Source organism: Medicago sativa, chromosome 3, assembly GCF_051527215.1.
Source record: "Medicago sativa cultivar Bolivia chromosome 3, Bolivia_mono, whole genome shotgun sequence".
In the NCBI taxonomy this organism is placed as follows: domain Eukaryota; kingdom Viridiplantae; phylum Streptophyta; class Magnoliopsida; order Fabales; family Fabaceae; genus Medicago; species Medicago sativa.
This window is the reverse complement of record NC_140751.1, coordinates 53,361,587-53,375,480: the sequence shown is the minus strand read 5'-3', so window position 1 is coordinate 53,375,480 and position 13,894 is coordinate 53,361,587. Positions and strand designations below refer to the sequence as shown.

General features: G+C 33.3%; 2 protein-coding genes across 4 annotated transcripts; both read left to right on the top strand.

The window, feature by feature from the left end:
* Positions 1-2,598: 2,598 nt before the first annotated feature.
* LOC146938295 (cytochrome c oxidase assembly protein COX11, mitochondrial-like) lies at positions 2,599-6,796 on the top strand. Its single transcript, XM_085752260.1, has 8 exons — positions 2,599-2,715; positions 3,982-4,093; positions 4,307-4,667; positions 4,773-4,825; positions 5,281-5,353; positions 5,659-5,763; positions 6,072-6,152; positions 6,232-6,796. Exons 2-8 carry the CDS (start codon positions 4,017-4,019, stop codon positions 6,331-6,333), a joined length of 852 nt encoding a protein of 283 aa, XP_085608386.1. The 5' UTR covers positions 2,599-2,715; positions 3,982-4,016; the 3' UTR covers positions 6,334-6,796.
* Positions 6,797-7,748: 952 nt separating this feature from the next.
* On the top strand, positions 7,749-12,824 carry LOC146938294 (L10-interacting MYB domain-containing protein-like). 3 transcript variants are annotated; one of them, XM_085752257.1, is made up of 7 exons: positions 7,749-7,871; positions 8,621-8,770; positions 9,172-9,249; positions 10,074-10,223; positions 11,293-11,373; positions 11,797-12,120; positions 12,190-12,824. In XM_085752257.1, exons 1-7 carry the CDS (start codon positions 7,803-7,805, stop codon positions 12,613-12,615), a joined length of 1,278 nt encoding a protein of 425 aa, XP_085608383.1. In that variant the 5' UTR covers positions 7,749-7,802; the 3' UTR covers positions 12,616-12,824. The 3 variants fall into 3 exon arrangements, with proteins under 3 accessions (XP_085608383.1, XP_085608385.1, XP_085608384.1); XM_085752259.1 differs by lacking the exon at positions 12,190-12,824 and having other exon boundaries at positions 11,797-12,183; XM_085752258.1 differs by lacking the exons at positions 7,749-7,871; positions 8,621-8,770 and having other exon boundaries at positions 9,112-9,249.
* Positions 12,825-13,894: the final 1,070 nt, after the last annotated feature.

Below are 13,894 nucleotides of genomic sequence, written 5' to 3'. Positions count from 1 at the left end.
TCTTCACCCAAGGACAAACCCCCTTCCTCAATGATTTTAAGCTTAAAAGGAACTCCGTCAATCAACACCGAAGTATTCAAAATCAATAAATCCAAAGAACTTGTTGACACTAAAACACGAGCATGGTCGAGCCGTTCTTTATCCAATGTTATTTCATCAACCCGTAACAACCGACCACAATCCATGACACACAATTTAAAGAAATCATAGTTCCATGCGTGAAGTGGCACACCGTATATTCTGACCCAAGCACCCCTTTCTTGAACTAAAAAATCCTTATTCTAGCGAGTGGGATTAGAGAAGAAAATGTTAAAAAAATCCGGTGCTTCCGACAAAATAGTCTTAACATCCCCGCCGTCAGGACTCTTCAAGAGGACCTTATCCGCTCCCAACGGAATAATTAACAAAGAACCCAAGCCTGCATCAGAAATTCGACGTTGAATAACCGGTATAGCTTCGCCGTTAACCACCGAAACAACCACACTAATATTTGTGTGTTTTATATGACATTTTATGATTTTCTTTATGCTCTGGTTTGTGTCATTTAATCATGACCACTAAATATTTTGTTTTGGATAGTTTGCAAAAATGGGTTACAAGTGTATGATACTATCATAATTCACAAGTTTAGTTTTGTTTTAATTTTGATGCGTGTCAATAATATGCTTTGATTTGTGTTGTAAATTCAGAGTAAAAATGCAAATATGTGTGTTGTATGCTTAAACATGTATTTGAATGGTGGGGGCATTATATATGAAGATTTGTAGTATTAATATCAATAAAAATATCTTTCACTATATAAACAACTAAACAAACATTTAACCGGTCATCTCTTATTCGATTTCTCATCCGATTTTTGATAATATTATATTATCAAGAATTTTTTTTGAGATATATGATGATAAGTGTGGGTCAAAAGAGAAATAATTTGTGATAAATGTGAGCCATATAGTCAAAAAATCAATTATTTATACATTATACTACTAAAAAAAAAGTTTCTAAATTTTTTGTGTGGGCACAAGCCTACCCATGGGACAACATGCATCCGTCTCTGAACATATAAGTTCTTTGTGTTGTCCGTTTCAGATTATATAATTTGAACATATATTTTATGCATTCAAATTATATAATCCAAAATGTATCAACAAACGACAACAAATGCTCATAAAAACAAGTTTGATAGGAGGATTGACACAATTCAAATTATATAATCCAAATATAGACTAATATGACAATATGTAAACACTTATAAAAACTGATATGAAAATAAATAAATATATTATGAGATTAATATGATAATATTAACAAATTATTTTGAGATGGATTCTAAAACGGTTGTTGACACTATCTACAGGAACAAGCAAGGGGTGTCTCATTTCAATGCAATTATTACTAAATGTAGGAACTTGTTTAGTTCAGATTTAATAACATCTGATGCGAGGTTTATTAGGAGATAAATCAATGAAGCTGCTCATAGTGTAGCTTGGGAAGCTCCACGTTATGCTAGTTTCCGTATTTTTATTAGAATTCCATCTTGTATAGGAGAGGGGAGAGGCTTGGAGGTGGAGGAGAAGACTGTGGATGTGGGAAGAGGAGATGTTAGAGGAGTGTATGCAATTACTTGATAGTGTTATTTTGCAGACTAATACTCTTGACAGGTGGCAGTGGGATCCAGAATTCATGACGGTTACACTGTCCAAGGTGCTTATCAAATTTTGACAACACAGGACTCTCTCATAGTTTATGCAACAAGAGATCTCGTCTGGCATAAGTAGGTTCCCTTCAAGGTATCTATTGTAACTTGGCGGCTGCTGAAAGACAGGTTACCGACAAGAATGAACCTTCTTCGGCGCGACATTCTTTAGGCCAAGGGGGTAGGTGCGTGGCGGGGTGCGGATCCGAGGAGACTACATCCCATTTGTTTCTCCATTGTGAGGTGTTCGGGTCGTTATGGTATCATGTCAGGTCGTGGATTGGTGTGTCTGGTGTTGACCCTCACAATATTAGTGAACATTTCTTTCAATTTAAACATTATACAAGTCACTCAAAGGCTCGCCGATCGTTTCTCCAATTGCTCTGGCTTCTTTGTATTTGGCTGATCTGGAGTGAACGTAATAACATGATATTCAACAACATAGAAACTCCTATTTTCCAGCTCTTAGATCAAGTTAAATTTCATTCTTAATGGTGGTTTAAGGCTAAGAATGCCACTTGTGTGCACGATTTTCAGAGATGGTGGTCAAACCCTCTATTATGTTTGGGTCTTGACTGACCTTTTTAACTTGTATATACTTTGTAAGACGGTTTGTCTTTTGGGGTGGACTCTTTGGTACATCTTGTACTAGGGAGTTCTCATCGTCATTGTTAATATATCCAATTTTGATTTCTTTAAAAAAAAAAAAGAATTCCATCTTGTATTGAAACAATTATCATGAATGAAATGCACTAAATTTACTCTTATAAAAAAGACAAATTATTTTAACATAAGTGATTATTTTGACTAACTAAATACACAATAAAAATTGTAAAAAAAAAAAAAACAGAGTAAAATTTATTTTAAAATTTTGATACTTAAAATTACTGTGTTATTGGCAACACATTCGGCATCAACCCAAAAAACAAAGATCCCTAAAACAACACAACCAAGCAGCTCCGACAAAACCTCAAACTGGAGTCGCACTTCATTTGGCTGGAAAACGGAAGCTTGCTGTTCAGGTTCTCATTTATTTTCCTTAATAATTTTACACGTTAAGCTTAATTCTTTAGAATTGATTTGAAAAGTCATATAAATTCTAGAATTGAACAATACAAATTATAATCTGGAGAATCAATTAATTAATTTATCAAATCCCATGAATCATCCTTTTATCTGTCATATCAAAATGAATTATAACTGTCCATTCAGTTGGTTGTTCCGGTTGAATTGACTTATTTGAACTTATCTATTGTCATAAGTTTTGTGGGATTGGCTTATTTTCATAAGTTCTCGAATATAGGTTATAAAAACAGCTTATAGAATATACAAAAACAATTAAACTGTATTTTATCTTTTACTATAAAAATAGTTTATGTAAGCTTATGCATGATAAGCGCAGTGTTCTATAAGGTGCAAATAAGTTGTTTTATCCAAACAGACCCTTAAGTCACTTTAGCTTATATATGGTGGTAGTTGTTAGTTATACTGTCCACTTTATGCTAATCAACATGAAAGCCATATCCATGTTTTGATGAGGAATATCAATGTTCAATTTAGGGTTAAATATGTGTTCGATTCTAGGATCTATATGATTGTTCAACTTATTTTCATGTGAATGTATGCAAACATAAATCATTTTGCCTTAAACTCACTTTAACTAAAATCAATTTTACCACGTTAGAACAAAACACACTTAATACTTTGGACCGCCAATATTCCATTAAGGGCTTACTGTCCCATTAGAAGGGTTCGCCGACCCTCTTCAAGGGTGCACCCCTTCCCTTACCCTCTGAAACCGCCTTTTCCGTGTTTTGAGGCTAAAGATACGGCCAAACCATCTGGAAGGATCTAGAACACGCGCTTTCCAGAAAGAAACAGGAAAGCACAAGCCCAGAAAGGCTATAAATATCCGTCTAGAGCTTAAGGCATGACCTAAACAAATACTAAACCCTAGTTTTTGATACTGTACTCTACATACTTCTAGCTTATATAGGAACAATTTCTACATAACTTCTAAGACGCACTGCATTGGTGCTTTGTGTTCAGTGTTCTATTTTGTTTGTGTATCATGTAGGGCATTCACTTTTTTGATTCTTTTCCTGATTCCTACTGATAAAATTCCTGATTCCTACTGATAAAATTAAAAAAAATGTTTCATTTCATGTATTTTGGTTTGTTTATAAACTTAACTTATATATAAAATTTTGGTAAAAGACTAAAGTTTATTATTCAATCATTTCTGAACACTGCTTCGTAGAATTTCATACCTATTTCTTTTCCTGCAGATACTGAATGTCCTGTTATTCTAGGGAAATAAATCATGGTATGGAATATTATAAGTAGGAGAACTCATCTTTCACCATACCTTACGGCTTTGCGGAATTCCTCAGAATTCAGGTAATGTGATGCTTATATTCTTTCTGAAGTTTGTGTTACTCTTTTTCTCATGTTATTGATCAATTTTGTTCTAAGGAATACACCAAAGCATATCTGTAATTTGTATTGATGTAAATATGAACTTTTACTTTGCTAGTTGATGGCATTTCTGTGTCAAATTTTCTCTCTAATTTGATGTGTTTTTATTCGAGTATAATTTTATTGCTGATTCAGGTGCCAATCAATTATTCCCGAAGGACCAGGTTATAACATAATTAATCCTAATACTGGATTCCAGCGTAATTTCTATTGTAAAACGCGGTTGTCAAGGTTTAAGCAGGAATTGAGTACAACGTCGTTCAATCGGTGTTACCGCTCTTCAGCTTATGCTTCACAGAATGTTGGAAGGTTGTGTTCCATGCCTGGTTTTCGACACTTCTCATCTCATGCATCCACAGAGAAAAAATCACAAAAGATGCTTTTGTACTTGACAGGCTTGGTCTTTGGAATGGTTGGATTGTCATATGCTGCAGTTCCCCTTTACCGGAGATTTTGCCAAGCAACTGGCTATGGGGGAACTGTTACCCGGCGTGAGGTATGTGTGACTTTGTTTTCAATGGTTTTTCATTTTCTCGTCAAATTCATTGGTAATTTATTTTTCATTTGCTGATTGCTATTTGCAAATTTCACATTTTTACAGAGTGTTGAAGAAAAGATTGCAAGACATGATAGCAATCAGACAGTCACCTCAAGGTGTTTTTTTTACCCCTTAGATGCCATCTTTTTACCAATGGTTTGTGATAGGATTTTTTCTTCTTCTTCAGGTTGATGAATGTGTTGTTATTTGAAATTGGTCAATTTCCAACGGACACACACACACACACACTGGGCATTCATATATGATAGAAGTCTTTGAATAAAAAACTATACAAAGGAAGATTAAACCACAAAATTATTTTTTTAGCTGTACTTAGAAAACTTTGCTGCATAAAACTTGCCTTAACCAAACCGTCTTTTCATATTCCTCTTATCAGCCATATGACTTTACTTTTGGCATGTTAGGGGACAATTAAGCAATGATTCAATAAGATATAGGCTGACAAGGAAATATTCAATAAACCTAAATTAGGGTGCCGTGTTTTAGAAGCTAGCTTTTTTCTGGTTGTAATGGGTTGATACTTGATGAACTATGTTTTTTGTTTTTCCAGGGAAATTGTGGTGCAGTTCAATGCTGATATTGCGGATGGGATGCAATGGAAGTTTGTTCCTACACAGAGAGAGGTTTGTCTTTACTTAATATCCTCAACCTTACCACAAATATGTGGCGTTTCATCATATAATTTAAATTTATATCTTGGAACTATTAAATAAAATTACAACAGTCCATGATAATTTATTGCTGGCAACTCAAAGAGGGCTACTGAAAGTCAGGTTAAAGCTCGTAGCTTTTCCCTAAACGTTTGGTTGTCATAATTTAATCTAATCTTTTGGGGGACAATGGTATTTTTTAAATCTAATTATAGATGGAAAATTTTCATGTTATTACTTGGAAAGTTGGATGTTGCATAATTCATTTGCTCTACCAGGTTAGGGTGAAGCCCGGAGAAAGTGCCCTTGCATTTTATACCGCAGAAAACCAAAGTTCTACTCCGATAACCGGTGTTTCTACATATAATGTCACTCCTATGAAGGTACCGACTACTGAAGAATACTCTATATTGTATAATAGAAGTTTCTATTGAACTCTTCACTTCACAGGTCTTTCTACCATGGCAATCTGAGATTTTTGGAAGTACATATTTCAAAGTCCCACTTTTTTATAATTCCGTCTTTTAGTCTTCCTATTGGAATGGAAGTCTTTTCAGATCTCTTTTTTGATGCAATAATAGAGGAGCTTGACTTTGAAGAATTATTTTCATTTTTCCATATTCTTTCCTTCCAGAACTCCCCTAAAGCAGCCATTTTATGAAATTTTGAAATCATAAATTTTCTTGCACAGGCTGCAGTTTACTTTAATAAAATACAATGCTTCTGTTTTGAGGAGCAGCGACTGCTTCCTGGAGAGAAGATTGACATGCCTGTAAGTGGTTTTTCAAACAGAATTCCAATGAGTGTGTAATAATATACATGCATCTTGATTATGTGCTTCTTGTATGTAGGTATTCTTTTATATTGATCCGGAAATTGAGGACGATCCTAAAATGGATGGTATAAATAACATAATACTATCATATACTTTCTTCAAGGCTTCTGAAGAATAAGACCAACTTGAACATATGAGACTTAAATAAAGGTTTTGCTTTCTTTCAAAGGGCAAAACAGAACTCCTGAAGCTCATCCATGAAGCTCAAGTTGTATTACCGATTTTTGGTGACCGATGAAGGATTAAACTTCATATTGTAATTTATTCTGTCTTACACTTTGTTTCTAAATTATGAAGTTATTTCTTCCGACGAAAGTGTTGGAAAACAACCCCTCTGACCGGGTTTTGAAGGTTCCAGGGAATCATTATTTTACCTTGTTAAATCAATGTTGCTTAGGGTTAGTTTATTGTATCATCTGGAATGGAACAGAGACCTGGCAAGGGTGAAGAACCTCTAGGTATTAGCCATTTAAATGATCATCATGCTATCGATTGTAAAAACTAGAGAGGGATGAATCTAGATTTTAGTTTAATGGGGTCATGTATCATTATATTTCATGAAATCCCATTATTTTCAATAATTTAGATTTGGCAGTTTATAAAGATTAAAGCAGTAACTTTTAGTATGGTTCGGTATCCTGGATAACCAAACGGTTGCCACTGACTTCTAAAATAAATCGCCATTCAACAAAAGGATTATGCACTGTTTGGACTGACTTATTTTTGAGCTTATGAAAAATAGTTTATGCAAACGAATAAATTTTTATGTTAATCCATAAGTCCTCACTAACAAAAGTTGTATCTTCATAAATTGTTTTTTTATACAGGACCTTAACAAACTTATCAATAATACATAAACACTTATTTATCTGCATAAATTGTTTTGTATAAACTCAAAAATAAGTCAATGTAAATGGACCCTAAAGGAAACTCTGAATTATGGGAAGCGATCAATTGACTTTAAAAATAAAGTTAGTAAATACTTTAGAGAATTACAAACATTACTAACGTTTGCCTATAAAAAAAAAAAGACTAAAGTGAGTAATATATAGAGGTGCGCAAAAATGTGGTGAATTGAAGTATATCCCTAAACTGAACCATAAAAAAAATACTTAACTATATTAAATGGTTCATAGATTGAACCAACAATTTAAAACAATTCAATTAACTAAACTTAATTGAAAAAACTAGTTTTAACTTCTTTTGAACTTCTTCTTGAAGGAAAATAATGAGTTTTTTCTATCATATACAAATTTGCACATGTTAATAAATTCAAAATAGTAAATTTGTATTGAAACTTGTGCATTTTATATTAAATATATAACCCCTCCGGTCACATTTATAAGCAAAAATGTACATTTTAGGTTCATTGAATACATAATGTATTTAATCTATATATTGACCAAATACTTAATGAATCTAAAAACTATTTAATATTTGACCAAATATTAAATAACATTGATAAATTGCTTAAAATTCCGGGAAATTCAAAAGTTGGGTTGGAGTAATATTGCTTTGACCCTTTATAGTCTCACAATCAACCGTAAGCAGTGACAGAAGGCCAAACAACGTTTGCTCATCTCCTGCATGGAGGAAGACATGAAGCTAACTGAACAAGACACACTTATCAAACTCATAGTCATGCCTATGGGAAGGGTTCGTTCATTCCTTTTTCAATCTTAGCATATCTTATGATCAGTTTCAACATTCTTAAAGCTTCTCTTAGTTCTACCTAAAACTTTAAGATAAGTTTTGTTCGAAGACAAATAAATTATGTTGTTCATTTGTTTGCTAGAGCGGCATTTTCATTGTCGTACACTTGTTCATAAATCCATGATCATTTCCCATCTTGTATTATGACTGAAGTTATTAGTGAAATGAATTAGTTATGTTTCTGTCACAATTTTTTTTTCTTCCTAGGATTAATTTCCATATCTCTTGCATTGTAGCATTATTTGTTTCCTAATTTTCCTATTTATATAGGATTAAGTCTGTGTATTGAATTTTTTATATCAAGTTATTATCAATAATATTTGAGTTTCTTATTATTTTCTCTTCCTTTTTTCCAAAGGAAAATGTTAACGAGTGCTCCTGGACACTCTTTAAGTACCATAAGTAGTAAGTATTTATGAAAATGTGTGTGATCAATGCATTGGAAATCGAAATATTTGACTTTTTTAAAGAATAATTACTTATTTTAGAATGCTTAAAGAGTGCCTCAGGGGCACTGTTAACAAGACCCTTTTCCAAAATCCCACAACTTCAACAAATAGTTTAAATTCTTGAGATTGTTATAGTTATCGTTTGCGATATCATTAGTCTTAGTTCCTGTAAAAATTTTGAAACCATGAAATTAACATGATTTTATGCTGATTTTTTTGGGGTGGGTGGGTTGGATGCTGTAGGATGGGAATAGATTTATCTACAAGGGGAACAGAAACACTCAACTAGGAAAGCTCATGGATGATTACAGCGATCATATCTCTACGGAGCAAGAATTAGTGAGCTTTTTATTTCATGGGTGTCGCGTCCATGATTGGCAGACTCCAAATGAGGTTTGTGTTTGCTGACATATGTTTTGTTTCGATACTAGAAATGCTATGATAATAATTATTTACATTCTCTGTTTATGACTTGAAAATGTATTTTGTATCATGAGTAGAGAATTTGAGAGAGAAAGAACACAAAAGAGGTGAAAAGATACATTGATTCTCATTGATTCATATGGTGGATGAAATACAAGATAGTGAGGTGCATGATTAGAAGCTATACTTAACAACACATCTTATGATAGCTTCTTGTGCAAGTAACTGCATTCCTAATCAACTTCCCTATAAATCCGGGAATTGTCATGACAGCTGGCATAGCTGTCAATTAACTAACTAAACTCATCAACTACTATTTGAACTAAGCATCTTCACTTGTATTGTTTTGTTCATGTAATATTTTTCTCTAGCTGGAATTGGAGGATGGGGATTTAATACATACTATGTGCGATTTTGGCAGAGACATCGTCCTCAACGTCAAAGGCCAGGTTCATCTTTCCTTCAGTTTCTATGGTTTTGGTCTTATCTTATGGTTGTTTCTATAATTTGATGGCGATATAATACATACTATGTTACCGGGTTTACAAAATTTGATGTTCTTTTTTAGGGCTAATGATAACTTGCTGAAGCGCAAATGTTTCTCTGTTTTGCTTTTGTTTGATTTGGTTATGGGATTGCTTTGTTGAAGGTTTATTTTGAATCTGCATTCACGGGGTTGGGTAGAATTTAAACCTTGATTGTATCCCATTTTAAAATCAATTATTTTAATTAAGGGAGTTTTTAATTTGGCTCTAAGTTATATTTATATTTGAAGTTTAATTTTATTATGAAGTCCATGATTTTATCTTCTGGACTGATATATCACTTACTGTTATTGGAATTTTGTTATTTCATTCTCATTTAAATTGAATTTTAAATTTGAGTGTTTTACTGTTTCTCATTTAAATTGAATTTTAAATTTGAGTGTTTTACCGTTTATACATTATTAGAACCAAACAGAATGATATACTCAAGTAGTATTGGCTCCCGAAACATTCCGAGTAACATTGACCGGATTTGCCATATATCAATGATCATTCTATTGTTATTCAACGGTTATAATCTTCGAAGAGAAATGAATTTTGTATCCAAGGTTTTGCTTGTTATTAAGTGGCCATTGATAGTGTTGTTGATTAATTCATCACAATTAAATTCTTGCCATGATTATTGCGTATAATTTTATTAGCATTTGTTACTTTCTTAAGTCAGAACTTTAGAAAGATGGACATAACATGAGGGGTATATGCTAATGTTGGGATTTTGACTGTTGTAGGATGGGTATGAAGCTTCCTTCACGATGGATGAGGGTTCTCGACTGGAAAAGCTTATGGATTTTTATTGTCGTCGATATTGTTTGGATATTACTGACGTTGTTTTTCTTTTCAATGGGCGTCTCATTCGGGCAGACCAGACTCCAGCTGAGGTTTGTGTTTCGTGACATCTATTCATTGTTTCACTTTGAAAGTTGTTATTGGAAATGCTTATGGATTTTTACAGATTGTTTGGATATTACTAGAGTTGCTTTTCTGTTCAATGGGCGCTTCATCCAAGCAAAGCGTGTTTGGTGTTCTTTGTTTCACTTTAAAATTACCCAAAGCATATTAGTAATGGGACAATCTAGATTTCATTTATAGTCAAAACATAATTTTTGGGCCAAAGAAAATGCATGATCATATTAGTAAGATTATAATAGTGAATTAGTGATGGGTTCGCCAACCTTGGTTTTTAGCACTGGACAAAATCATCTTGGATTTCCTCAACCCTAAAGACCCGCATGAGTTGATTGCGAGTTGGGGGTAAGTTAAATAATGACCATGTACTATCGTTAATGAGGGCATTGTTTTCTACCTGCATTGCTGCTTGTGATTTGGGTTGAAAGGGCTTGCTCAACAGTGGCAAATTCAGTAGGAGCAAATGTGTAGGATGAAGACGAGGTCTGACAATCATAGATTTTAAGCGAGTATGACTTGGGTGAGTGAAAGTTGGATTGAAAGGTAACCACAGTAGTTAAATGCTTATTTGGTATATAACATTAATAGGATGAAGCTGCAAAGTGCGTTGAGGTATTGAGGATTGAAGAGTTCTGGTCGGAGATTTAGGTGATTGTTACTCTAAACATCGCATTTACAAAGGACCACATGTTGCTCATGAATAACAAAGCACTAGCTCCTAGCTCCCAACAAATGCCTTTGCGTATTTATAGACATCCTAGTATATAGGGTGGAGGAGAGAATTATGGGGTATCTTAGGAAAACTATTGCGAGTTACGGATAGAGCCATAGAGGGCATTGTCCTCTGTAGGAGCTTAGCAGCATGTAGGGATATTCATTCCTTTGTATTTATTTTATTTCTAGACCATTCACTTCTAAATTTCCTTTATTGTTTGCATCAGTGATTAACAGATATTTATTTTTCTGTTTTGTGATTTTGGTTCCCATCAGTCCAGTAACAACTTCATATTATTGTAAGTAATAGCTATGTTCATTTTGTAGTTGCATATGCGATATGAGGATGAAATATATGTTGTTTCCTATGATCAGATTGCACACATCGAACTAAAGACAAAGTCTCAGGTTTGGTCGTTACTTTCATTTCTAGTCTTTTTCTCATGTTTGTATTTTGAATGCTTGATTATTAACTTGAGAGATGAAAAACTGGCTTTAACTCTTAATTAATGATAACCTTATTTCAAATTCCACTTTGAAAAGCTGAAACCCCTAAAACGCGCACAAAAAAGTTTTTCTTTGCCAGGGACATGATTTGAAGACCATGTTCATGAAAATTGTACGAAATCTGTTTTTATCTCTTCAGTGTCTTGTTCTTCCCTCTCTTACTATCATTCTTTATATTTGTACTGCTATAAGTTTTCTATTGTTATATTATATATGCATTGTACTTCAAGTAGTTGTAGTAGTAATACTAACACTAATAATAATAACAAAGTCTAATTGATCAAAAAAACAAAGTCTAATCGTTCATGCTTATTTTTATGATAGATGGCAACCAATGATGATAATAGTGACTCAAATCTATGGCCTGACTTAGAAACTAAAGCTTTCATTAACATTATGCTTGATGAAGTTGCTTTACTTACATCTCGATATGGAAATATGTCAAATGACGTGTGGACCTCAATGACTTCTAAGTTGAATGCCGTGACAAATCGTTCCTATAAAAAAGAACAACTAAAGGAGAAAATGCATAGCCTACATGCCATGTATCATGAATTTTATTCACTCTTGCAAAACGCTGAATTTAAGTGGAATGCCGAAACCAACACCGTTGCTGCAACTGCTGAGGTCTGGCAAAATTATCTTCAGGTATGTCTTAATTTTTGTAGGTTTTATCAATACTGTTGATATCCTGATGATATGCTTATATTATTTTAGGTAAATGATAAAACAACTCAGTTTCAAAAGAAAGCATGTGACCACTATAAATTGTTGGGAATCATATTCAACAACAAAAAAGCAAATGAAGTATTTCATTACTCATCTACCAATGACCCAATAAATACTAATGAAGAAAATGAGCTTGATATGCAAGAAGTTGAATGTGTCACATGTAGTGTAAAGAGAAAAATCCCATTGAAAGATCATAAATCCATGAAAGTGTGTATGTCAAGGGATGAGGCTACTTCTTTTGTAACATCAGATTGTTCTATTACAAAGTGTGTGGCTGCTCTTGAAGAGATAGAAGACATTTCAAATGACATTTATGTGAAAGCCTTGAAAGAGTTTAAGGATCCTGATTGGAGAGAAATGTTTATCGCCATGTCTAATGATAGGAGACGTGGATGGCTATGTAGTCTTTAAGGACAAAACTTTACATGCATGTGTGGTAATAGTGATGAGACCTATTTCTTGTAATATTTTGTTTATCATCTTTATGATCATGTTCTTCATTCTATTTTGTTAACAAATATGTGTTTTTAATTATGAGTTGATATGAATTGTGTAGCTATGTCATTATACATTTTATTTCCCTTTAATAGAATATAACAACAACAACCAAGCCTTTTTCTACTATGTGGGATCGACTACATCAATTAAATTACGCCTTAACGTTCTATCCTCTTTTTTAATCAATATTAAATAGATAGGAACATGTATTAGCATTTGGGTTACTTGTTAAAGTAGTTAATTCAAGTTTTTTAAGTTGTCAAGAGTTTACCGTATAGTTATAAAGTTAACTTGTAACCCAAGCATTATCTAGACTATAAATAAAAGATTAAAATATGGTTTTAGTCACTGCAAATATGCCTCGTTTTGATTTTAGTCCCTGTACAAAAAAAAATTGTTTTTGGTCCCTGCAATTTTTTTTGTTTTTTAAAATAGTCCCTGACCCCATTTTTGTGATGATTTGCATACGTGACACATGATGACTGAACCTCTTGTAGTTTTTGGTCCTGCAAAATATTTTGTTTTTTAAAAAGGTCCCTGCAAAATTTTTTGTTTTTGAAAATAGTCCCTCCAGGGACTATTTTAAAAAACAAAAAATTTTGCAGGGACCAAAAACATTTTTTTTTTACAGGGACTAAAACCAAAACGAGGCATATTTGCAGGGACTAAAACCATATTTTAGCCTAAATAAAAAGGCCCATGTATATGTTTGTACAGAGATTATCAAATATAGAAACAAAGTTTTATTTCTCCCAATCTCTCTCTATTCTATTCTCTGTCTTCTCCCCCAAAACCATAAATCAACTTATGTTCCAATAATAGTTGTTGTAAAGGTATGCAAGATCTCATCCAAATGTTCTTGGCTTAATTGTTATTAAAGTATTAAATAGATATGGAACATGTTTTGATTTATTTTGAATGAAGAAAAAACGTTTTTATAATTAACATTTTTAATATAGTTGTATATGCCTTAAAATTTTGATTCTGAAAAAAAATGCTCCAATTCTGCCCATTACGCCTCGCGTAGGAAGGCTATGAAAGGCGTAGTTGTAAGGATTCTAGAATGTCCAGCCACTGCCTATTACACCTCGCGCATCAAAGCTATGCAAGGCATAATTGCCTATTACGCCTTGCGTACGAAGGCAACGCAAGGTGTAAGCGCGATTTTTCTGTTTTCTTATTCACTAAGTTG